The 26363-nt window shown below is 36.8% G+C and overlaps 5 protein-coding genes across 6 annotated transcripts; 3 read left to right on the top strand and 2 right to left on the bottom strand.

Annotated features, from left to right (window-relative positions):
* Positions 1 to 8187: 8187 nt before the first annotated feature.
* On the top strand, positions 8188 to 18379 carry LOC133850395 (ATP-binding cassette sub-family G member 4). Its single transcript, XM_062286483.1, has 10 exons — positions 8188 to 8342; positions 14367 to 14773; positions 16076 to 16246; positions 16305 to 16441; positions 16506 to 16651; positions 16722 to 16960; positions 17031 to 17441; positions 17510 to 17610; positions 17668 to 18029; positions 18096 to 18379. Exons 2-10 carry the CDS (start codon positions 14380 to 14382, stop codon positions 18235 to 18237), a joined length of 2103 nt encoding a protein of 700 aa, XP_062142467.1. The 5' UTR covers positions 8188 to 8342; positions 14367 to 14379; the 3' UTR covers positions 18238 to 18379.
* LOC133850394 (gamma-tubulin complex component 2 homolog) lies at positions 11356 to 14319 on the bottom strand. Its single transcript, XM_062286482.1, has one exon. It carries the CDS (start codon positions 14031 to 14033, stop codon positions 11553 to 11555), a length of 2481 nt encoding a protein of 826 aa, XP_062142466.1. The 5' UTR covers positions 14034 to 14319; the 3' UTR covers positions 11356 to 11552.
* Positions 16849 to 20317, bottom strand: LOC133850397 (uncharacterized). Its single transcript, XM_062286484.1, has 2 exons — positions 18562 to 20317; positions 16849 to 18501 (listed from the first exon to the last, which is right to left on the bottom strand). The coding sequence occupies exons 1-2, from the start codon at positions 20176 to 20178 to the stop codon at positions 18391 to 18393; spliced, it is 1728 nt and encodes a 575-aa protein (XP_062142468.1). The 5' UTR covers positions 20179 to 20317; the 3' UTR covers positions 16849 to 18390.
* A 359-nt stretch (positions 20318 to 20676) lies between these two features.
* On the top strand, positions 20677 to 21353 carry LOC133850399 (bis(5'-nucleosyl)-tetraphosphatase [asymmetrical]). Its single transcript, XM_062286487.1, has 2 exons — positions 20677 to 20886; positions 20942 to 21353. The coding sequence occupies exons 1-2, from the start codon at positions 20714 to 20716 to the stop codon at positions 21210 to 21212; spliced, it is 444 nt and encodes a 147-aa protein (XP_062142471.1). The 5' UTR covers positions 20677 to 20713; the 3' UTR covers positions 21213 to 21353.
* LOC133850398 (UPF0430 protein CG31712) lies at positions 21353 to 25222 on the top strand. 2 transcript variants are annotated; one of them, XM_062286486.1, is made up of 4 exons: positions 21353 to 21789; positions 21863 to 22135; positions 24345 to 24428; positions 24491 to 25222. In XM_062286486.1, exons 1-4 carry the CDS (start codon positions 21382 to 21384, stop codon positions 24656 to 24658), a joined length of 933 nt encoding a protein of 310 aa, XP_062142470.1. In that variant the 5' UTR covers positions 21353 to 21381; the 3' UTR covers positions 24659 to 25222. The 2 variants fall into 2 exon arrangements, with proteins under 2 accessions (XP_062142470.1, XP_062142469.1); XM_062286485.1 differs by lacking the exons at positions 24345 to 24428; positions 24491 to 25222 and having other exon boundaries at positions 21863 to 22961.
* Positions 25223 to 26363: the final 1141 nt, after the last annotated feature.

Here is a 26363-nt window from a genome sequence, read left to right as displayed (position 1 = left end):
GCAAGGATGTCGCATCAATCATCAAATAACTGATGAGCATATTGGAACAGTCCTTGAATTAGTTTTTATTTTCAAGCCTGACTTTGTCTGATTGCGATACATAGCAGCTAGTTCCCTATTTTACATTATCGTAACATTTCAACGGATCTCTTCAACCAGATTAGTTTTGGTAGTGCTAATGAAAACAAGTTAGTAAGCTATCAAAAATACAAAAATACTAAAAATATACCTGATTGTCGGATAAAGCAACTCAGGCTCCCACAAAGTAGGAGTGTTTGCCATACAAAAGTATTTCTTTAATACCTTCTACAATTTTAATCTGATCGCAATAACATTTTCAGGACTCATAAATACTATAGTTATTATTGTTTTGTATTATTTGCAGCTCCAGCTTCAAAATTACGCTGGTTATTCGATTTTTTTTGATTTGTGGGGCGAAAGGGGGCGTGGAAAAAATTTGAAACAAACTATCTGCCTGAAAACAAAACAAATGCTGTCGAATAAAAAATTAGAGCTCTATCTCCTTTAATCGCTGAGATCTAGGTGTTCATATGGATGGACAGACAGACAGACGATCATGGCTAGATCGTCTCGGCTGTTGATGTTGATCAAGAATATATATACTTTATAGGGTCGGAGATGCCTCCTTCTGCCTATTACATACTTTTCCTGTCAGCACAAAGTTATAATACCCTTCTAACCTATGGATAGCGGGTATAAAAATGTATCTGAACAGAATAAGGAAAAGCTTATAGTACTTCATTCGACACTTAGAATATTATTATTATTCTCAATATTAAGCTAACACTAGCTAATGTACTCTCTGAAATCTACATAAATATTGAATTAATGTTCAATAAATTTACCATTCCAAATGGGGTATATACAATTATCTTTTTATACACGTTGAATTTATAATTCCGGTCTACCCTACGGATAAATGCTGTAATAAAAATTCTATAATATAAAAGCCGCGATTGTAAACAAAGTTCATCGGAGACCGGTAAAAAGAACTTACTGACCACTTACCGTATTGTCTTTTTTTTATTTAAACTTTTATATGCTGGCGAATTAAGTATCCACGTAGTGGATATATAGAAAAACAACTTAACATTATTCATAAAATGTTAACTGTATGATAAGATGTAACTTTTTTATAAGAGTTATATAATTATCAAGTTGTGTGCAATGCAAAGTGCAATTAGATTAAAAAACTACTAAACTATCGTTTAAACTAAACGGTTAAAAATATTTAACAGATAATTACAGTAGAATCCGGTTATAACGACTCCGCTTATAGCGTCCGTCCGGTTATTGCGACGAAAAGTCAATGGCTTGGTTGGTCCCTATACAACCTTATATGAAACGGCCTCCGCTTAGAACGTCTCCGCTTTTAGCTACTAACCGCTTATACCGACGAAATTTTCCACAATTCAACCGGATATTGCGACGAAAAAAAAAAAAATACAGCGAAATAATGCCAACAAATTTAAGTATCAAACGACGCTGTTAGAAATGTATGCATTTATCAGTGATTGGCACTCTTGCTTGTGTGCGTAGGAGCGACAGGAAGGTTCTTATATTCTCACTACTCTCTGTTAGTTTTAGCTGACGCCTTAGCTTATGCTAAGGAACATGTAGGTATACGATTTATTATGGAAAAACGATGATATTAAATGAAATTTATAATTTTTTTTTGTTTTGCTTAAAAATTAATTTGTTTTATCTTAAAACCCTATTACGAACATGGCAACCATAAAAAAACAAAACAAAAATTTGTTTTGCTCCTTTCGGTTAGTGCGTCTTCCGGGTATAACGACGTAAAATCGTCGGTCCCTTGAAAGTCACTATAACCGGAATCTACTGTATTATAATTATGAACTTTTTATACCCGCTACCCATAGGGTAGAAGGGTATTTTAACTTTGTGCCGGCAGGAAATGCATGTAACAGGTAGAAGAAGGCATCTCCGACCCTATAAAGTATATATATTCTTGATCAACGTCAACAGCCGAGACGATATAGCCATGTCCGTCTGTGTGTCTGTCCGTCTGTCTGTATGAACACCTAGATCTCAGAGACTATAAGAGATAGAGCTATATTTTTTTTTCGACAGCATTTGTTATGTTTGCACGCAAATCAAGTTTATTTCAAATTTTTGCCACGCCCACTTCCGCCCCCGCAAATCAAAAAAATCGAATAACAAGCGTAAATTTAAAGCTAGAGTTGCGAATTTTGGTATATACTATAATTACTATAGTAGTTATGATTCCTGGTTGCGATCAGATAAAAATTGTGGAATTGAAAGAAATACTTTTGTATGGGCAAAAACGCCTACTTACTAGGGGTCTGAGTTGCTTTGGCCGACAATCTGGTACATTGTGCCGTCTATGGTATATTTTGAATGGTGTGCTGTGTCGATATACCAAACATACCATTTGGCATATTTTTAGTATTTTTTTAGTATTTTCGGTATATTTTGAAAATAATACCGCAATATTTTGCCCTTATTAAAAATGGGTAGCGGGTATCTCACAGTCAAGCACACTCGACTGTAACTTTCTTACTTGTTTAGAATGTTATTTATCTTTAAGCAAGTATTTTTTATTTCTCCATTAAAAAAGTAATGTTCGCAATGGAGTGTGAGGTCATATTGAGTTTCATAAACAAATGTCACTTCTTATATTTAAAACAATAAATAATTTTATTATTATTATTAAAGGAACATCACGCCTGTGTCAGTTTAAAACCTTTAAATGTTATTAAACACACATACAGACTATTCAAATATTATTTTTTAATATAGCTATGTTTAAATAATTAACCATTATAATCATTTTGTCATTTTCCATATATTTCTTTAGTGTACTGATTTGAGAGTTTGGAGTATCCGAAGTTCAATATATGTATGTATTTTCGACAGTTGTAATCCTCGGATTTAGCCTAATTTTTCTCATATTCATGCTTCTATGTTATAAATTGAACCTTGGTGTCAAAGCCCACATGTGTTAATGATTACATAAAATAGTATACAAAAAAATATGCAAAATTCGACGCCTAGTTAAAAATTGTTAAAGAATATTATTAACTATTGATCGACTATTCGTAACATTATTGTGGAAAAATAGTAAGAACAAGAAAAAAAATGATAAAAGCGAGAAGGTTCGACTCTGAGATACCCTTGGCAAAAGGTTTCTAATCTCTTACGTTCCAAAAATTTTATTCATTTTGGAGTTTTGCAAGGTATGGAGAAGAAGGCGTGCAATAAAAATTGAAAATAAAATTGATCTGTATAATGAATGCATTTACCAAATATATTGCGCATAGCTCTTAAAACCTTTCAAGTCGCTGCTAATACTAGATTAGACATGCCAATCCAATTAAAGAGTCTCATAGGTATAAAAAAACTAGTAAGAAAGTTACAGACCACTGTGCTCGAATTTGAGATACCCGCTACCCATTTTGAATAAAAGCAAAATATTGCGTTATTTTTTTTTTCAAAATATACCAAAAATACTAAAATATGCCAAAACATATATTTGGTATTTTGAAATAGTCCCACATTGAAAATATACCATAGACGACACAATATACCAGATAAGTAGGCGTTTTTGCCCATACAAAAGTATTTTTTCAATAACTTCCATAATTATACCCGCTACCCATAGGGTAGAAGGGTATTATAACTTTGTGCCGACAGGAAATGTATGTAACAGGTAGAAGGAGGCATCTCCGACCCTATAAAGTATATATATTCTTGATCAGCGTCAACAGCCGAGACGATATAGCCATGTCCGTCTGTCCGTCTGTGTGTCTGTCCGTCTGTCCGTCTGTCCGTATGAACACCTAGATCTCAGAGACTATAAGAGATAGAGCTATAATTTTTTTTCGACAGCATTTGTTATGTTTGCACGCAGATCAAGTTTGTTTCAAATTTTTGCCACGCCCACTTCCGCCCCGCAAATCAAAAATCGAATAAAAGCGTAATTTTAAAGCTAATGTTGTAAATTTTGATATATATAATAATGACTATAGTAGTTATGATTCCTGAAAATTTGGTTGCGATCAGATAAAAATTGTCGAAGTTATTAAAGAAATACTTTTGTATGGCCAAAAACGCCTTCTTACTAGGGATCTGAGTTGCTTTGCCTCACAATCTGGTATATTGAGCCGTCCATGGTATATTTTGAACGCGGTACTATATCGATATACCACATATACCATTTGGTATATTTTTAGTATATTTGCAGTATATTTGGTATATTTTGAGAATAATACCGCAAAATATATTGGCTTTAATCAAATTGGGTAGCTGGTATCTCACAGTCGAGTACGCTCGACTGTAGCTTTCTTACTTGTTTTTATCAGGAATCACAACTACTACTGTTATTGTATATACCAAAATTCGTAGCTCTTGCTTTAAAAATACGCTTGTTATTAAATTTTTTTGATTTGCGGGGGCGGAAGGGGGCGTGACAAAAATTTGAAACAAATTTGATCTGCGTGCAAACATAACAAATGCTGTCGAAAAAAATTATAGCTCTATCTCTTCTAGTCTCTGAGATCCAGTGTTTCATACGGACGGGCGGACAGACGGACAGGGCAAGATCGTCTCGTCTATTGATGCTGATCAAGAATATACTATATATGTATACTTTATAGGGTCGAAGATGCCTCCTTCTACCTGTTACATATGGGTAGCGGGTATAATTAGTAAGAAAGCAATAGTCTGTGTGCTCGACCGTGAGATACCCGCTACCCATTTTAAATAGAGGCAAAACGCACGGTTTTATTATTCTTTACATAAACCAAACAATATATCTCAAAAATAGTAAAATATACCGAAAGACATATGGTTTTTCTTTGGTATATCGATGAGGTACTACATTCGAAATATACAATAGAGGTCAATATATACCATATTGTCAACCAAAGCAGCTGAAACCCAATTTCAGTAGGTGTAATTTACCATAGAGAAGTATTTCTTAAATAACTTCTAAAATTGTTCGATCATAAATAATCAGGAATCATAAATTCTATAGTTATTATTGTGTTTACCAAAGTTTACGACTTTAGCTACAAAGATCTAAAATCTTTAGTATTTGAGATCTAAGTGTTTATACGGACAGGCGGACAGACAGTCAGACGGACATGACTATATCATCTCCACTGTTGACGCTGATCAAGAATGTATTTATTTTTTTTTTGAGTGCGGGGCCTGAAGTGGGCGTGTCAAAAATTTGAAACAAACTTGATCTGCGTGCAAAAAATTATAGCTCTATCCCTTATAGTATCTGAGATCCAGTGTTTCATACGGACAGACAGACAGACGGGCATGGCAAGATCGTTTCGGCTGTTGACGCTGATCAAGAATATATATACTTTATAGGGTCGGAGATGCCTCCTTCTACCTGGTACATACATTTCCTGGGTAGCGGATGCAAAAAAAAAGATTTTTAAGTTAACTTAAATAATGATAAAAAATATGATTATGATTTCAACTTTAGCATGCAAAAAAAAAAAATAAAAAAAATGTTAACATGTTATTATCTTTTCAATTAATTGAAAACTATTTAATTTGGAAAAATAAGTGATTTATTATTTAACGAAATATGTATGATAAAAAACCAAAAACAAATTAATAATAACAGGAATGAACATTTATGAAAGAACGGAGAAGTGAGATTAAAAAAGTTTCCTAAATTAATGTAAACGTTTAAAAATATAAGTAAGTAATTACATTTTTGGTGTATTTATTATTATTAGTGCAATTAAAAATGTGGAGAGAGGTTTTTAGCTCTGTATGTAACAAAATGGATTGCAACATAATGTCAGCAGTGAATTTATAAGAATTGTCAAATACTTCGATGTTAGGGTATCAAAATCACGCCACTTTCATCTACGGGTCGTAAACTAGGCAGACATTAAGCTTCCGACAAGATTCATTTCGACATCATGTTTTAATTGCTCCTCGGAATAGCCCATGACAATTACTAATTCATTCATAGTTATCAGCACCAAATAAACAAATGATTGGATGAAAACAATAGCAATGCATTTGTTCTTTCATATCGCCAGGGCAGAACGCCCACAACGCTCGTGCTAGCGTAGACGTCAACGCCGAGCTCGATTGAATGATTTCAAAAGATGCCGCAAATATTTGGACTTTGGGGCCCTGGACAAGTCGTTGATAAGTCATCGCGTGGACATAGTATATTGACAGTGGCATTAATATGTAGTACTGTTCTAACCTTGAAGAACCTAGAGATGTGGGAGAACAAAGCACAAGAATTTCCTGTTCATTGGTGTTGTGCGATCTAATCTTATCAAAATGTGGTGAGTTTCTGTTTTAGTCGATATTATTGCTTATCAAGCGTTATGTAAATTAATAACTATGGTTTCACTTTCCATTATATACATATATAAATTTCACAATTTACTTTGATATACCCAATTCCTGTATCTAAAGTCACCTTTTCAGCATTCTCCCACTACTTAAGGGTTGACTGATCCGCTAATCAGCGGCGGAGACTCGCGGGAACCAGCGATCAATAGTCCAAAGAGACATTCAGAAGCCTGACGTAGAATTTAATTACAAATAGATTGCATACGTATGTGTGTGCGCATTTTCTTTATTTATTGAAAGCTACATACAAGTATATTTAAATTGGCCTTTGTTTAGCTCGATGCAAACCCAAATCAAACACAGTCCAAAGTCCAGCAATGTTAATGATATAATACTACATGGGGTAGTCCGACTTGACTCGTAAAATGTAGCAACAATTACGATAATAACTGCATAAGTATAAGTATACGAATGCTGAGTTGTAGTTTGTTTTGTTCTAAAATAAGCCATAGCAACGCTTCACATGATATGAGGTTAAAAAAAGTGGGTTATAGTGAAAGTATCGAATAAAAGATATAGTCCCAATTTTCCATGCACATCATCACATTTGTTATACTACATTATGCTTATCTGCTTGCATTGTATTCCTGTAAACACGAGTAAGTAATTGAATGAACTTTGTTAGTTCGATTTGTATTGAAATCATGCTATAATTTAGTAGATACTGATACTGATATGACAACGATTTGAAAACTTCCTGTTCACAATATCTGATAAGAGAATTTGTGTTTCTTTAATTATACTTACTACACATAACTTATGGTTCATAAATCAAATAACAGCAAGGTCGATAACGTTAGTTATAGATATGGGGTATTAGAGTTTCCTTCAAGAAACTTATACATTACCTCGATTTATTAAAAACACAAAGCGAAAATTGAATATTAAGTGAAAAAAGAGTAAAAGTTATAACGGACAAAAAGAATATTATACATAGAATACTTCAATACTCGATAATTTGCACAATAATTTGTTTAAATTCATGTGCAAAAGCAAAAGCTCTGCAAAAATCTTTCTTTTCCGCTTTCTTTAAGCGCAATGAACTACCTGTTATTCAACCAAAGAGCACAAAGAACGTCAACAGGTAGATAGAGTGTCTCTATAATATATGTACATATTTATTGACACATTGTAAAATTGCACGGCAATAAAATTTCGTACATAGCGGGAATATTGTTAAATGAAGGCATACAACAAAAGAATTTTATTACGTAGTATTAGTAGTAATAGTAGTACGTATAAGAGAGCTGAAAGAAAGAAATTCGATATGGACTTCTGACCCTAGCCGTTGCCGTTGTCAAGAGCCAAGCGATCGACAAGCTACCAAAAATTCAATCAACAACAACAACAAAAACAGAGCTATGAGTGTGCGTGAATTTACCTTATCAATGAAGGAAAACTACAATATAAAGACGCTGAAACATTAATAGCCAATGTGAGCAGCGTAAAAAAAAAAATACATATAAGTTAACAAAAATCAAGTAACGAAAACCTACTAGAGTAATAACAACACCCGAACGGACTTCGTGTTAGCGTTGTGATAAAGCTTACATTTCACAAATACACACGCGCACACATACTTAAGCAGTCACACTCGGGCATAGATACACATTCACACACCCTCACATAACAGAAACAGAGCTCTGAGACGCTCGATCGGTCGTCTCTTTGTATCGGTCTCTGTCTCTGCCTCTGTCTCAGTCTCTGCTTCTGTCTCGTCAACCGGCTGTTGCTGACTCTACTGGAATTCTGAGGGAATCGTTCAGAGCTAGGGATTATTACGAGTATTCGTATTTGTTTGTTGGCCGCCAGTCGCCGATGTCACCTCGAAGACGCTGTTACGCGGTTTTGTGAAGCGCGCAAAAATTATTAAATTTGTATATTGAACGGCAAATCAGTTTTCTTCGATTTACCAAAGTGCTATCGCTTGACTACGGGTAAGACCAACAAGCATGACCAATAGCAAAGGAACCTACTCTGTGCTCCAAAATTAATTCTCAATGCGTGATCTTGTCGATCGAACCCAAGTTTAGAAGAATATAAGAAAATATGCTAATTGTTCGACTGTGGGATATGTATGTGAAAGTAATTTTAATTAGCAAATTATAATGTGCTTAGAAAGACAGATCTAAACAATTTCAAACCTAACATACATATATGGAAATGGAAATCCAAAATCAAATAAATGCCAATAAAATATTCATCATTGGTATTTCAAAGGAAAAGTGTTTTAAAATTATTATTCAGTTATTTCCTACACGGTTGGGATAGGAACCACATCTATGATTAACTGAATTATTAAAATGCGAAAAAACTTGATTTATTTTTGTGAAATTGAAAATATATTTTAAAATTTAACAAAGACAAAAAATATTTACAAATGTGACAAAATAAAACTATATGTAATAATCAACATTTAATTTGATAAATCAACATTCTCTTCCACAAATACTTAACCTCTTTAGTGCTTATTCGACATAAATAATATATGAACGACATTACCTAAACAAAAAAAGATGATTATTTAATAGCTTATAATATTGTAATAATATTATTTACCTCAACAATTTGTCATTACACTACAATTTTGCAATCTACTCCCAAAATTGCTGCATTGGCATTTTCTATGAAACTTATTGATTTGGAACTATAATAATGATATTATTACAACTTGTATATTATAAGTAGAAGGTATTCAACTTTTTATACAATAACAGCAACGTGTTGAAATATTGAAAGCACTACATCTATGTGCTGAATTTCCATATTCATTATTTTGCTGCCTTTATTAAATTATCACGTTATTAATCCATATTTATATTCATTGAAACAAACAATAATATGCACATACAGGTTTATTTTCTGTTTTGTTTTCATCTTTAATTTTCTTTCCATCGAAAGCAGCTGTTCTGTTCTGCTTTAAGGTCTTTCTTTCGCTGTGCTCAATCTCTCAGTTTTTGGGCTTGAGACTGTCTGCGGATGCTTCTTTCAACTGCAGCGTAAATCTCTGAACCGGTTTACTTCCGAGACGTGTAAACAATACAACAAACATAATCAGATACAAATACATACATAGGTATACGCACAATTAACTGTGCGTTGACTCTGCAAGGTTTTTTAACATTTTAACAAGAACAATTATGTAATGAAGAAAAATGTATCTACTTAGACTCTCTTAGAAATTACATGTAAACTAGCTGTCTTTTATCTGAGAAACTGTTGTTTAAGTTACTGGGTTAAGTCTGTGGTTTTATTCAATTTACTTAACATGGGATTCAAGGTGAACTTTTCTTGTTTTTGAATTTTCGCAAGCAAATAACAAATGACAACTGTCGAAATGTGTCAATAAATATTGAAATCTCTGCTGATAAAGAGCCATTCCGCACGTCATACTTCATATTCTGAAATGGCGTAGTTCTACCATATATTAGTCTAGCCCTTAGAGAGTAATAGAAAGGGGCAATGACACTGATGTCTATTTAATTGATTATTTCAAGTGCAATGCACATTACTACATTGTTGCGAATATAGTTCGAGTTTCAGACACCTTCAGTTAGTTGGGGCCAGTTCATGTGGTACCATAGTGCTCAGATGCTGATAGAGATGAGAGCTGATATGGTGTCCAAGCTGCAGGTTAAAGATGACGAATACTTCGTCATGAAGCGGTTGGCGATTGCAATTGTTGTTAAATCTCTCAAGCATTTATATATTTGCATATAATATATTTAAATACAAACAATGCATTTGTTGTTTTGATTAAAGCAGCTCTACAATAAGATGTCTATAATCCCATCTGAATATGTAGTAATATACACATATGCAACTATAAATATTTCATTGTGAATCGCTTCAGCTAGCTGTACCTTGATCTTACTGAATATATTCTCTATTCAATTAATACAGTTAGTAATACAATAAAACAAAAAGATGAGCATTACATTAAATCTGGAGTAAATTGCGTGCTATATTTAATTATGCATATATGTAAATATTCAACATTCTCTTATTGAGGTTGATGCAGATTATAAAAATATTTACACTCACTTAGTACTTATAAATGAATTAACAGAAAATAATTCAAAAATGCAAACATATGCAGACCTAGACGTCAATATCTGTCACTTCAACACTTAACTAATGGCATTGGAATTCAATTGTTCAAATGTTGTAAGGGTATACAGGTAGAGATGTATGGCTGAGCAATTACCGTTTATGAGTTATATCTAAGTTTTATTTTTAATTACCATTTGTGCATTCCAGACTTGTTCAGATCAATGCTAATTATTATTGGCATGGCAAAAGTTCAAAACTTTAATGAGTACTTATAAAACATCCAACTATTTTGAAGTAACTAAATAAAACTAGTTAACGATTAAATATAGAGCAATACATATGCACTAATAATCGGTTTTCACTATGTACTTGTTCTTCCGCATTGCTGCTTCTTTTGTAGTAGTTGGTGTTGTGTGTGTATTGCACTTTTGTTTTGTGTGTGGCCCGTAAATAAGCACCATTTATTTACGTTATGCACAATTTTGACGTCAACTGCAATCGACATTCGCGTAGCTAAGATGTGTCATAACTGCAATATGACTATAATATTAAAGCACATAAAAAAAGAATTATTCCTACAGCTTTGAGTGGAGAACCTTTGAGTTGCAGGTGGCAAATACATGGCCAATGGCTTGACTTTGATAATTAGCAAGTGTATAAAGGTGTGTGACTTACAGTCCCGATTCAATGACACTTCTCGAACATCGAGCAAACTGCGAAATGGCGGGAAAGCAAACCCGTTTGACTAAGATGGGCACATTGATCACAGCTGCAGCAGCCCCATTAGTTACCCCTGTTGCAACATGCTTCAAATGTGGCACAATTTCATGATGCGTGACATCTATTGCATCATTCTCGAAATTAATCAACCGATGCAAGACCAAAATAATGTAATGTACTTTCGATCGTTATTCGAGAGTTCCCCATTGGCAATCAGTTTTATATTTACCATTTATTGTGTTAAGACGTGAAGTTACCAAAACATTTTGAAGCAAAAGTTTAGAAAAGTTGTAGTTAAAAAAACCCACTCATATAAATTTTTATTCGCTCTGATCAAGACTTATGTAACTCGGGTTTCTGTTGATATGGAATAATCAATCACCCATAGCTTTCTCAATGCAAATTGCTTCCATTTGTTGTGAATAATATCCATTGAAATTGATTCTATTCACAAGATTCATGAAGACATCATTGGTATTAGCTTTAGCCAGCCCATAGACCTCCTTAAGAAATTCAATGAGCGCACTCGTAAATCCCCGATCAAAACATTTAATGCGTTCCGTAAATGTATCTGCATGATCGAGCTTTTGCTCGCACTCTGCTTGCTCCAAAGTATCTGGCTGCGATTCGGACTTTTCATCGCCGCTATCGCAAACCATCGACTTGAGCTCCGCATCGATAAAGATTCGCTGCGATTGTTGAATAAACTCACAGAACTTTAGACAGATCTTGGCCAACCTGAAGATGATACGGCTCAGCTGTGAGTCCTCGGTTAACATGGAGCTTTTGAGGCACATGGTGAGAAAGTCTTGATGTATTGTAAGCAACATATCGATATCTTCTACTTTCTGCATTTTCTCGATAAATGCATGCCAATTGGGTTCAATCACCTCAATCATCATATAATACTCCAGATTTTGGATTACGTTCATCATTCTTTGTCTCAGAGCAAAGGCCGAGCGGTAGAGCCAAGCTGCACGCGGGGAAAACGTCTTGGTCTTTGAGTTTTCCTTCCACACTTTGCACAGCTGTCGCTCGACGTGCTTGCAGTAGAACAACTGGCGAAAGAGTATCTGATACTGACCAATGGCCATCTTATTAAGCACCAGTGAAACCGGCCACTTCACCTCATAGGTAAAGGCAAAGCACTCCATGCCAGTCAAGTCCAGATGATCGATTGATCCATCCTCTTCGCAATGGCTAATAATCTTGTTCATTTGTGTAACCAAATCGTAGGTGAGCAGCTCGCAGTGCAGATCATCCTTGTAAGGATCACTACAAGCGGAGGAAAGACCCAGCGTCAGACCAAGAAGATTTTCCAATGTCATGGGCAGCACTTTGGCCACATTTTTGCATAATTCCTCGTCGCAAGCATCCATGAACTCCATAATGAAATCACCCTGTTGAAGCAAGAAATAACGCTTTACCGACCGCAAACGTCCCATCAGATCGTTGTCGATGATCAGCACGTCCAGCACTTTACGAGCCGCAAAATAATAGGCTTCCCTGATCACACTGACATGCTTTCGCTCATCGACGGGATTAAATCGAAAGTCCACAATCGGCTTCGATTTTATCAGCTTGCCACACTGTCTAATCACATTCAAGTATTTGCCTGTTCGTAGTATTATATTCGAGTATTTCTCCAGAAATATGGGCGTGTCTTCACTGTGGATCGCAAACCGCTTTTCCCAGTTATTTTGGACCTTATCCTCTTTCAGCTCTTTACTGTAGTCCTTGATCATGAACTCCGTCATGTAGTCATCAATGATGCCCGATTGCAGCCACATCTGAAGCATACGCATATATGGCTGTGCTGCCTTGGTTGTGACGTTAATTAACATAGTCTGTGCCGCCTTATCTCCGTCCAGGCGTTTTACGCCGTTAAACAAAACCGTTAGCACAGCTGCCCCTTTGAGATCCTGCAGCAGTATATCGCCCAAAGAAATCCATAGCTGCTCCATGACCCACATGGTTGGTTGAAGATAGTAAAGTAGCTTTTGCAGTGTCAACGCACCCCGGTCCAGCTCCCTATCCGCTTCGCTTATTAATCTATAAAAGTCTCGACTGATGATCACCAGCTCTGCATTTAGGGCCACGTTCACCTGGCCACGTCCATCGATGGCGGCCATGACCTTTTGGATGGCCATAAAGTGTGAGGCCAACGGCAAAATATCGTAGATAATGCTGGTAAAGCTCTTGTCCAAACCCTTATCCACGACAAAACAAGTCTTATACTTGCCGATATCTGGTGCTGCATCATCTCGAGGCAACGGCGTTATCAAGTCACACTTCATGCCACTCAAACAATACAGCAGATCGGACAGTGCAGCTTTTTGTTGACTAGCCAGTGGTAAGGCCGCGACATTCAACTTGGCGGTTTCGCAATTCACTTCACAGTAGTCCCAAAGATGGTTTGTCCTGTATTCCTCGCTAGGGTTGCAGTTACAGGCTGTGTCATGGGGTGGGTACAATAACGATGAGGTAGCACTGTCTTTAGATTTCGTATTGTTAGCAGAGCTGCTCGTATGCCCACTCCAGACACTATTAATAGTCGTGGATCGGCTTAACGAAAGGATATTGCTGGCAGAGATGGTGTTTTGCGATTGGTTATCCGGTGTGGGACATACATCATTTAAAACTCGTTTCTTAACCACATTCAATTCACCAAGTGATTCATTTACTTTTGCTCTGGCTTCCTGATGGCGACCAAATTCAAGAGCACCTCCAATGGCCGATGTGGAAGTACTTTGAATGTTTATGGTGGGCAATGACAGGCAGCTGAGTTCATCCGTCAAGCTTTTGGTACTGCCAGGCTTTCGGTCTTGCAAAGGTTGTCCGTGAGGCGGCCGCATGATTAATTCTGCAATTAATGCTTTTTTATGCTGAGGAAATTGTTATTTAATTCGACAATGTGCATATGATTAAAATAGCAGCCAAAAAATAAAATTTGATTTTCATCCAACTGAAATTAACCAACACTTGTAAATTCAACGACAGAAAACATCCTTTTCAGTGGGGAGAAAGCTTCTTCGATAAATCGATTCAAATTGTAACCGTTTCATATCGAAAACATTTTATACTTTTTACTATGATATTTACTTGTAGACAAATTATCCTCTATGCAAATGTATAAATAAATAAAGCTATTAATTAAGTCGTATGATCTTTATCGATTTCCGTTGCAGTTGATCGATAATAATGCTATCAGCGAGGGAGCAGTTTTTCAACAGCGATGGCGGCACCGCTGGCATCGGATTGGGCATCGAAGTAGGCGAAAGCAGTACATCTAAGGCGGGTCGTGGAGTTTACAACGCCACAACAGAGCCCATGACGAATGCCAGTAGCTGGGGCAATGGGGGCACGAACACAGCGACCAATGCCGCACCCGCTGCGATTGCCACATCAAATGTCACCGCAACGCCCACAAGTTCTCAGGTTGCTGCCGTCAAGCAAACGCCATTGGAGCCAGTGGATGAGGGTGAGGAAGAAGTGCTCTTTGACACAGATGCTCTGTCCAATCTGCCCTGTCGTGATCCCGTGGATATTGAATTCAAAGAGCTCTCGTTGACCGTCAAATTGGGCTTCAATCGAGGTAAGTGTGTGGTGCCATAATGGCAGAGAGCGCCAATGTGACGAATGCTTAGATATGGCCAGGTAATATAAGTTCAAACAGGCCTCCGATAAGATTGCCAAAATATAGCAAAGCATTCGCATTTATTGCCAACAAAAAAAGCGGTTACCTTTTTGAAGAACAAACAATAAAGAACAAAAGAGCTGCTACGAATAGTGTAGACCTCAGAAGTCCCATATCCAAGATAATGACCATTCGCCTGCCTGGTTCTACCATGTGTAATTTCTGATGTGGTAACACTAAACATTTCCTCATGCGAGTAAAACTACCTGATAGCTGTATTTCTGGTTAGCTGGTTTGTTAATAGCTCTTTCTTCCGTCGATAAGATAGGCTGCCCTTGCCCCTGTCCCTGCTTGCGGATCAATCAATTATTTATTTGAAGGTTTCGCTCTAAGAACATACAAATTATTTGTGAAAGTTGTATTTTTTTTAATTATTATAAGAACAACAAAATCATTGATTTTAATTGATTTATAATTTTAGCCCTTAGCAACTTGTAACTTAATGGGAACTTCAAATATGTGGAAAACATTAAGAAAAGTATCTTAATATGATGTAAAGATTAACTTGCAATTAGTTTAAGAATGTTACTTGTATGTAGGTTTCCATTTTAATACTATAGAGTGCATATTTGTCGTTAGGTTTTTAATTTCATTTATATTACTAAAGTGCTTTTAATGTCTTGGCAATAAGTGAGGCAAACCATGCCCGAGCAAAGTTCAAGATAATAAATTTATAATAAATATATGTACATATATAAACTTTGATGTCGGTAGTATGACTATAATGTGCTTCCCAAACGCCGCGATAATTAGTTATTGTTGTTGTTTTTTACACCAAGAAAATTTTTTTATCTAGCTTCTACATTCAATTTTGTTCTAGTGTCTACATTGTAGTAATTTATTTATTTAACAAACATTTTCTTTTAGCCATTAGTTAGTTTTGGTTTCAGGGAAACTCTAAAAATAGCTATAAAACCAGTAGTTTAATTTAGTTATCAATTATAAGTTGTCATTAGAGAGCAATTAGCGGGCTCTCGTTATGATATTTAGTATCAAGCTCAAGCTATTACTTAGCTTAATCCTCTATACAATGTTTATAGCAGACGTAATTGATCTTGAACTTAAACACTTTACTGCTCGATTCAAGTGATTTCATGTGATGCTTTCGAGTATCTAATTTTAGTAGTAATTAACTATCATTCAATAAAGCGTTTACTCAATTATTATAAGTGCACTAATTCGATCATTTTTAATTATCAGGTGAAAAGGAAATTTTGCATAATGTTTGTGGTAAATTTCCCGGTAGTCAGTTGATTGCCATAATGGGTCCATCTGGAGCTGGTAAATCGACGCTCCTGGATGCTTTATCGGGATTCAAGACAACCGGAGTGGTTGGCAACATATTGCTAAATGGCCGTCGACGCGATCTTCGTGAGTAAAATAATGATTCCATTGGCATATTGATATACATTTTTCCCCTCCTTTATAGCTTCATTTCGTCGGTTGTCCTGTTATATCACACAGGACGATCGCCTACAGCCCTTGTTGACTGTTAGTGAAAATATGCATATTGCTGCTGATTTGAAATTGGGAGAGAATGTCAGCTACGAAGAGAAGGAAAGCAGGGTAAGTTCTCGTATAAAAATACCAGAGAGCACAAATAAATATAATGTTCGCATTTCTGTCATAGATTGAAGATATTTTATTGCTGCTGGGTCTTTATGACCACGATCAGACGTTGACAATGCGTCTGTCTGGCGGTCAGAAGAAGAGGCTATCCATTGCCATGGAATTGATTAATAATCCCACTGTGATGTTCCTGGACGAGCCAACCACGTAAGTGACGCATCTCCCATTTGGGTCACTGACGAATGATTTTTCTATACTCGTTGTCTGTCATTTGCAGTGGCTTGGACAGCAGTTCCTGCACCAAAGTCTTGGAGTTGCTCAAGAGATTGACATCTCAGGGGCGCACAATCATTTGCACTATACATCAGCCGACTGCAAAGCTGTTTCAGATTTTCGACCAGGTCTATGTTCTCTCCGCCGGCAACTGTGTCTACCAGGGCGGCACCCAGAAACTGGTGCCCTTCCTGCAGTCGGTGGATCTACCTTGCCCCATGTACCACAATCCAGCAGATTACAGTGAGTACCGACTTAATAAGACTCCATCGAATATTAAATTTTAACAGATCTCTGTTCCATCTTTATTTAGTTATTGAGTTGGCGTGCGGCGAGTACGGATTTGATAAGGTCGATACCCTTAAGAGCGCCACGGAGAACGGCAGCTGTCTGACCTGGTTCAACAATCCCGGCGCTGTGCTTCGCTCCGAAGCACTCATGCGCAAACACCCCATACCGAAACGAACGAAAAACGTTTCTCTGGCAAACACTAGCTTCGCCAATCAGTGCTCTGTTCTTTTACGCCGTGGTTACATTAAGGCGCGTCGTGATACCACAATGACGCACATGCGCATTATCGTCAACATTATGGTGGCTGTGCTGTACGGCGCGATGTATGATCATGCTGGCCGAGAAGGTTCACGGGTACTTGACAATTATAACCTACTTTTTGCCATATTGATGCATCACTCCATGACAACGATGATGTTAACGGTGCTGACATGTAAGTTGATCTGCTAATGATTGATCTGGTCCGCCGTACTTGACGACATGTTTCTATCCTCGGTCTAGTCCCCATTGAGATGACGATTTTAATTAAGGAACACTTTAATCGTTGGTACTCACTAAAAGCCTTCTACTTTGCCATGACCGTGATAGACTTGCCAATAACAGTAAGTAAATGGATTCATTTTTTCGCATTTAATTATAACGTTCTTCGTTAATTGCAGCTCCTCAGTAGTTTCATTTTCTCTGTAATTATTTATTTGTGGAGTTATCAGCCCATGGAATGGGTTCGTTTTTGGATGTTCTTCTCCATCAGTTTGCTCATAGTGATTGTTGGTCAAAGCTTTGGTCTCATCATCGGCGCCTGGTTCGATGTCGTCAATGGCACATTCCTGGCTCCAGTGCTCACCATACCCATGATGATGTTCGCCGGCTTTGGTGTCACGCTGCGGGATCTTCCGAGCTACTTAAAATGGGGTAGTCATATATCCCATTTACGATATGGCCTGGAGGGTTTCATAGGAGCCATCTATGGCCTCAATCGCGGTGTTCTCGAGTGTAACGAAGCACCTTACTGTCATTACAGGTATTTGGATCACATCACATGAATTAAGCTTTTGACTTATCATATATATATTGCATCCAATTGCAGATATCCAAAGAAATTCCTAGAGGAAATTACCATGTCGGGTGATCAGTTCTGGAAGGACATCATTGCACTGTGTGTAATAACTTTCCTCTTACGATTTGGCGCCTATGTTGTGCTCAAGGCCAAGATAAAGTCAATCAGATGAGCTCACACTTCCATAACCGTGAAAGCTTGCCCTCTGTATTATGTATCAATTGTTGAACGTTAAATTTAGTGTTATATTTTTTAAATTAATTACATTACAAACTTGTTAATTAAAACTATGGGACGTAGATTGTATAGATATATATCACTCGTTTTAATTCTTTAACCCTTGCAATTGTGGACTATCCTCGGTTTTAGAAGTAGTTGCTTGGTCTAGAAGTTGATGCAGCGCCTGTGCATTGGATGCCATCTCACCAGACTGTAGCTAAAAAACACAAATTAGGGCAATTTTATAGAATTGTCGAGTTTTGTCTGATCAGCTTACCAGCACCACTTGGTGACCCAATGCTTCTAAGAGACGTCGTTTTAATCGAATCAGTGAAGTCGCTGTCCCACTGAATTTCAGTGTCTGATATTCACTTAAAAGCTCAACGAAATAAACGGTTGCCTCGTCTCCCTGCGTTTGCACTCTAAGACTAGGCAAATTAATGCCTGCAATGGGGCAGACTATGTCAACACCTTCCACCTCGGCATCCTTAGCTAGCAGATTCGCGTATTCTGTCAGATCTTCACGCTGCTTAAGCAAATAGCCAGGAGCACGAGCAAATTCCTTGAAAACTTGTTCTTTTGTTACATCCGACCATTCAGGATGCTCAATTGCCACAGCGGACCGTAATACAGTCAGACGACTGTCAACCTTGGGCTGGACACGAAGACGCTGGCGTTGATTAGCTTTCAGCTTCTCGGCTGCATCGAAGAGCTGCTTGGAATAATGACCCAGAATGCAAAGTGAGAGGCAGGTATCTACTAGTTGATCGGGGAATCGATCGTATTCGCCGTGGTCCAGTTTCCGCAGAGCAACGATTTCCAACTGCTTTAGTTGTGTCGTACTTAAGGCACAATCAAGTTGAGCGCAGCACCAGATAAATGTGGCCAAGTCCTTAGTCCGCAGTTCGAACGGCTTAAACTGCAACAATTGTTCAACAATCGCTTGAACGGCTTCCGAGTGATCCCATCTCATCTCCGAGAAGTAAGCAAAGATATGAGCCAAACCACGTGGCTGTAATTGTGAGAGTTCCGCGGGATTCAGGCAAATGTTCTGCAGGTACTGAACGACCCGTTCATCCTGAACTCGCTGGAGACGCAGAGCTTTGATGAAGCAAATAAGTAAGGCATCCGCAGAACTGTTTGGCACCAGCTTTACATTTAAAATGGCATCCACAAGAGCAGCCTCATAAGCATCTCGCGATGGACCCGACACCAGTGTTGATGTCTTATAAGAAGCATTAGACACTAGTGCCAGATCCAATGAATTAAAGCTGGGCAAATAGGCATTCAACTGCGACGCCAGCAACGCCTCCAAATCGTGCTTCTCCAATTGCTTTTGCAGACCCAGATAGAAACATATTTGTAGAAAGCGTTCTTTGCTGCAGCAGGTCTCCTTCGCCAGGCGATGCATGGCTGCATGATAGAAATCCGTCCGTCTCAGCCAATTGGGCATGAGAAACAGAAAGGCATATAATGATTCCAACACTGTGCTGGTATCCATCTGCTTCAGTTGTGCAAGAGCATGTGCATCCAAAGCGTTCAGAGCCGCCACATACATTGGCGCTGGAGCATTGGAGCGATAACTTGAGGCATGTATAATCAGAGATGGCAGCTGATTGGCCTGCGTGCTTTGCAACGTTCGCCGAAAGTAACGCTCATCCGTGATGGGAAAGTAGTCGGAATAGCGCACCTTAGAGGGCGGCAGCACATGTTCCCCGCACTTATAGCGCTCCACTGCAATGTGCTTGGCAAATCTAATAAGCAAAGTGCCGGTCTCATCCGACACTTCCCGCATCACATCCTGCACTGTAAAAGAGGCGTAGCCACGCAGCAAGTTCGCCTGGTTAACGCTGCTGATGGAGCCACTTAAAAATCGGCGCAGTAGCGGATACATTTCTTTCACAGTTGCTATTTATTTTTATATAATCCACATTCACATCCACTCACAACGTGCGCGGTTCGACCAACGTAAATTAATAAACCAGTGTTGGCAAACGCAATTTAAGCAATGATATGCTGATCACAGCTTTAAGTTGTGATAAATTAAATTTTATCAACCTTATATTTGGTTGGTCTATGAAGAATATATGAACATACACTCAACAATTTTTTTTAAAATAATGACTCAATATAAGCGTGCGTTAAATTAATTCAATATTAATATAAAATAATATACTTTTAATGTCTTGCTAACAAAAGTATGCTCTCAGCACATGGTTTCAAATAAATTAATATTCTATCTATTACTTCATAATGCATTTAACAGATAAAGTTAAAATTACTACTTAGATAAACTGACATCTTATCAGCGTCGTTATTCATTTTGAATGATATTAACTGCCTCTTAACAGCAACAAATTTATATTGAATAGTTCGAATAGTACATAATTTTTTTGCACTTTACCACACTGATTTACTAAACAAGCAAAATGGGAAAGAGAGCTGCAGGATTTGTTCTTTTCAGGCGCCTGTGTGGGCAAATTGAATATTTATTATTGAAAGCTTCATATGGTGACTTCCATTGGAGTGCGCCCAAAGGTCACGTTGATCCTGGCGAAGACGACTTCACAACTGCTCGCCGCGAAACCAAAGAAGAAGCCGGGTAAGTGAATGTAATTGCAATACAAATTGAAAGTTGTCAATACAATGTTTTGCAGTTATGACGAAAAGGATTTAATTATTTACCCTGATCAGCAAGTTACACTCAATTACGAGGTCAAGGGTAAGCCCAAGATTGTTATTTACTGGCTAGCGGAGCTTCGGGATCCTAATCAACCTGTGGTGCTTTCTGAGGAGCATACAGAGTATAAATGGCTGGTCAAGGAGGCGGCAAAAGAATGCGCTAAATATAAGGACTACCAAGGAATGATTGATAATTTCCATTTAATGATACTAGAAATGGATAAGAATAAAGCTGACTGTCCCTAAAAATACCACAAATTCAGTGCTGCAAGTTGTGGCGTAAAATACTAACTTTTCATGTTAAGCAACACTGTTTTTAAGGCATCTGCAGATTGATTTTGTTGTAAAAACTCGGCAAGAATTCAATAAAATTTGAGATTCAAAAAGTGTTCTAATAGTTTTATTCCTTTCCACAATGGGTTCACGTTCTCGCAGTCCTTCGCTGAAACGTCGTCACCACAAGAGCAAGCATAAAAAACGCAGCAAGAGTAAGTCACACAACCGAGACAGGGAGCGTGAAAGAGAGAGAGAACGGGAAAGGGACCACGAACGTAGCAGTTGCACACGAAGCAGCCGAACGGATAGAGACAAATCAACAGAAATGAACCAACATGGTCGGCGAGATCGTGACAGGCATCGCAGCGACAGGCACACGCACTCGCACACACACATACACTCGCACACAGAGCGCGACTATCATCGGCACTCGCACTCCAAGTCCCGCAAGCGGTCCAGCTCATCCAGCAGTGATAGTCAGCAGTACTCCGATCATGAGACTCAGCGGAGTCGGCACAAGCGCAGTCGCTTTAAGAAACTAGATGAGGTAAGTGATGGATAATACATTGTATACATATTTTATTTGTAGCTTAACTGTATTTCGTATGCTTTGCGCTTAGCAAAACTTACTACAGGTGGAACGATTGGCCGAAATGGAACGGCAACGTCGCCAAAAGGAGGCTGAGCAAAAAACCATTGAAGAGCAAGCGGCCAAACGAATCGAGATGCTAGTGAAGAAGCGTGTTGAGGAAGAGCTCGAGAAGCGTCGCGACGAAATCGAGCAAGAGGTGAATCGTCGCGTCGACACTGCCAAAGCTGAAATGGAGCGTGATATGATGCTGGAGCTGGAAAAGCGACGCGAGCAAATACGAGAAGATGAACGCCGTCGCGAGGTAGGTGCTCGTATTCAGATTTCGCTGGACGACTGCTGCTACCACAAAACACAAACTGCCACTACAACTACCACAAACAATCTTCGACTCCTACCGAAAAACACATACACGAACAAAACCAAAACCAAAAACCACCAACAAAAAGCAGTTGCAAACAGTCGTCTTTTAAAAGCAAATGTTACTCGAAATTGTGTAGCGACGTTTCCCATTTCACCGCCAAAAACACCAGCAGTAAAAGCGGCTCAGTGTGCCAATGTCTATGTATGGGTGTGTGTGTGCGTCTGAGTGTGTATTAACCTTACTAACCATCATTTAAATATCTCATAACAAACGCAGTTATGTTCTTGAATTTCATTAGATTAGTACTATATTGTATCTTATCGTAATTGAAGAACCAACTTTGGATCTTCACGTCATTTGAAAAACTCTTTGAATCGTACTATTGTGCAATATTGTTATTTTTGATATATATTCAATTATTGCAGTCAAGAACATGGCTGAATATCCTGCTATTTGTTATATTGTAATTTTTAACCCTTTAGATTTTAAGCTCATCTTGAGGCTTGCGCAACAACAACAACACCACACACATGCACACACATTCCTATTAAACAAACACACTGAGCCCTTTGGGCACGTCGCTGCACATTTCGTCTCTATTCTTGTCAAATAATTTTGTAATTATTATTTATTTTTTCTACCAACCAACAAAAAAAAAAAAAAACCAAAATGTGTCTTGCAGCGCATAAATCTATTTGCATTACTTTTAGCTTCATCTTTTGTTTGTTCGATATACATTATATATAATTTTGATTGGTTTCTGTAATTCGTTGTTGTTGTTGTTACATAATATTGCGCGATATATTGCTTCTATCGAATGATGAGAGTATGTGTGGGTGCGAGAGTGTGCGCAAGATAACACGTAAACACTTAACACACAAGCAGAATGTACTATAAACTCCTAAGTGTGCATATATCCGAACATACTTGATTGATAACAATGGCATATGTACGTATGGCAATCCCAACCCTACGACCCCACTACATCCGTACCTAAGCCGGACACACAATGCGCGAGCCCTACTTTGATGAGAATTTGGCCACATGGATGAGCAGCAGAACATACAAGATGTTCCACACATACACATCCCAAGTATCGTACAGTTTGAGGCGTGGTCCTAAAATATACACCTAACATATGTAATATGTATATAGTTATTAAATTAGCTAGCCAGTATAGTTGGTATAGTATTTGTAGGCGGGCGACGTCAGAATTGCTTAGAATAGTTTAGTTTCAACTGTACGCAACCCTAAAAGCGGCATATCGATTAAAACGGGTGAGTGAGTTCCTTAAGTAAAACGAACAAAACCAATGTGTGCAACATTCGAAATGGATAAAAACAAAACAAACTACAACAAAAATGTGGAAAGTGTAATAAAAACCCTGAAACAATTTTAAAGCAAAGACTGCAAAGTCCAACAAACGATCCTCTCTCTAGGAACATTCGTCATAGGAGCATCAATGCTGATCAGACTTAAGATTGTTATCCTAACTCATAAGCTGGATTACCATTTGTCAATCAATGGGTATGACTGTACTTATTGTTGTTGTCGTGCCTATCATGTACTTTTATGTTTGTTGATCTCAACACACGCATTTTTCGTTTCTTGGAACGAATTTTATTTTCGTTTGTAATGTAAATCATTTGATTATAACAACTATAACTGTAGCTGAAATACCGAAAAATCAAAATGCAAATTCGCAGCAAAGCCAAAAATTTACAAAAATGATTTAGCCATTAAACTGGAAAATGAACTATTTCAATAGTAAGTAGAAAAAAAAAAATGAAAAAGGATAATATAAAAATTAATAATTAAAAAAGTTTTAGTACATTTGTTAATGTTGTGTGCTCTTATTGTAAACCGACAAAAATGATTATCAACTATCATTTAAACACTATTATTAGACACTACTAAATGTTTTTACGTTCTACCAAAATCTTCTATGTAATTTATTGTTAAATTTAATACTAGATTTTAACTGCTTAAGCAGCTACAAAAAAGAAGAGAATTACTAAAGTCTCCGCACAGTGCGTCATCGGTGTTGAAGAAACCGTTTCATACTTAAATCTAATTATAACTTATTATAAGCATTCAGCTCAACGTTTGATTTGATTTATTAATACGAAATTTTATTTGGGTTTTATAGGAGGAAGAAAAGCAAAAACGCGAAGAACTTGAGGAAATTTTGGCAGAAAATAATCGAAAAATCGAAGATGCGCAAAGAAAATTGGTAAGTGTTCGCTGGAATATTATTTTTACTACAATTAAATATTAATCTTAACTTTTCTACAGGCCGAAGAACGTTTAGCCATTATTGAGGAACAACGACTGATGGACGAAGAACGTCAGCGTATGCGCAAGGAGCAGGAGAAGCGTGTTAAGGAGGAGCAAAAGGTCATACTGGGGAAAAATAATTCAAGACCAAAGTTATCGTTTTCCCTGAAGCCAGGCGCATTATGAGCCGCTTCCCCATATATCGGCGGTACCATTTTTACCTTCTTGATACCTGCTTTTTGCCATTGGGTTTACTTCAATCTGAGCCCTTTGCTTGCGCTTAAAACTATTCAAGCGCTTTTCATTGTTGTAACTATATTATATTTTGTTTTGTTTTTGAAAATCGGTTTGATCGTTTTGAATGCAAGCAATGTGGCTATTAGGTCCTATATTTTCAACATAAATAATTCGCATTCATTTTTATAATACAGACACACCTAAGAATCAAATAATTATGTTTACTCAAAATTTTTAAATTCTTCGGAGTATACGAGTATATACATCAGCTTTTTATAGTACATGCAATTTCCTTACATTTTTCTATATTTCATACGATAAATATGTGAGATAATTGATTGATTATATGTAGTGCGCCGTACTGTTACAAAATGCTCCAACAAATGAGATCTGCAAATGAAAAAACGTCAATAAGAAATCGTGAAATATGTACTCCCAATAATGTTTGATAATGCTAGAAAACACTTTAAGCAATTGGAAAAAGATAATAAAGCGTTTCGAATACTTAACAAATGGTATTTCATTTATTTAAATATCTGCCTGACCTTAAAAAAAAAAGAAATCCGTGATGGTAATAACGCCAGAAATGAAACAGACCTTAATTATAATTTCATTGTATTTTTTATTATAGCCTTGAAAAAGTTTTTATGCCTTTTTTGTTAATATATATATATATGTTTCTTGCCTTTGGTAACATTTAATAAGATTTGATCGTTATTTCCATTGTTTTCCAGCGTTTTTGATTTTGCTTGCAAATCTGATGTAAGTAGCATATATACATATGTATATGTATATATATACATAGATTACTTTGTGATTTGCTTTATGATGTATGCAAATTTATTTAAGGTATTTTGTAATTTTTATTACATTTAATTTTTTTACTATGTGTTTCCAATTTCTGGCATGACAAATTAAATTTTCCATTCAAACATCAGCTAACAATTTTCAATTTCAAGTCTTTCGATTTTTAAGGTATTTCTGCCAATCTTGAAGCGGCTGAAGAAAGCAGAAAGTTTTACAGTTTATATAATTGCACTTGAGAGTTTTATTATTTATAACAGTAATAAAAAAATCAGCGGATGATCGATAGAAAAGACCAAAAGAAATAAATACTAAAGCACACATGTGCAATTGTTTTTGTTGTTTATTTTCTTTTGTAAATAATATATGCATAGAAAAGAACAAATCATAAATAAAAATAATCATTATAATTATAATATATTTCAAATAATAGAAAATCGAAAGGATGATAACAATAAATTGCTGCAAACACGTCGAAAATGGCGTAATTTCAGCTATAAAATAAAGAAGTACATAACTTTATGGAGAAAAATAATTAAATTGTAAAGTTATGTATATGATAAATTTAAAAGTTATATATACAGCTTCATTCATCAACAATCTCAATCTAAATTCATCGCTTTAATAATTATTACATAGTTTAAGTTGTTTTCCAAAATATTACTTTTAGCCAGCCCAAAACCAAAGCACTCAATTGGTGCTTCAAATTATGATTACACATTTATGTTAAATATCTTTGGATTTATATTTTTGCTGTTTCAATTTAGGTCCCACACAATTTTGCTAAATATTACAAATTGTTTTTTTTGTTATTTTTATAAATATTTTTTTGTTTATAATGCCTTTTTGA

Source organism: Drosophila sulfurigaster, chromosome 2L (assembly GCF_023558435.1).
Source record: "Drosophila sulfurigaster albostrigata strain 15112-1811.04 chromosome 2L, ASM2355843v2, whole genome shotgun sequence".
In the NCBI taxonomy this organism is placed as follows: Eukaryota; Metazoa; Arthropoda; class Insecta; order Diptera; family Drosophilidae; genus Drosophila; species Drosophila sulfurigaster.
The sequence above is the reverse complement of the archived record's forward strand: the minus strand, read 5'-3'. Positions and strand labels throughout refer to the sequence as shown.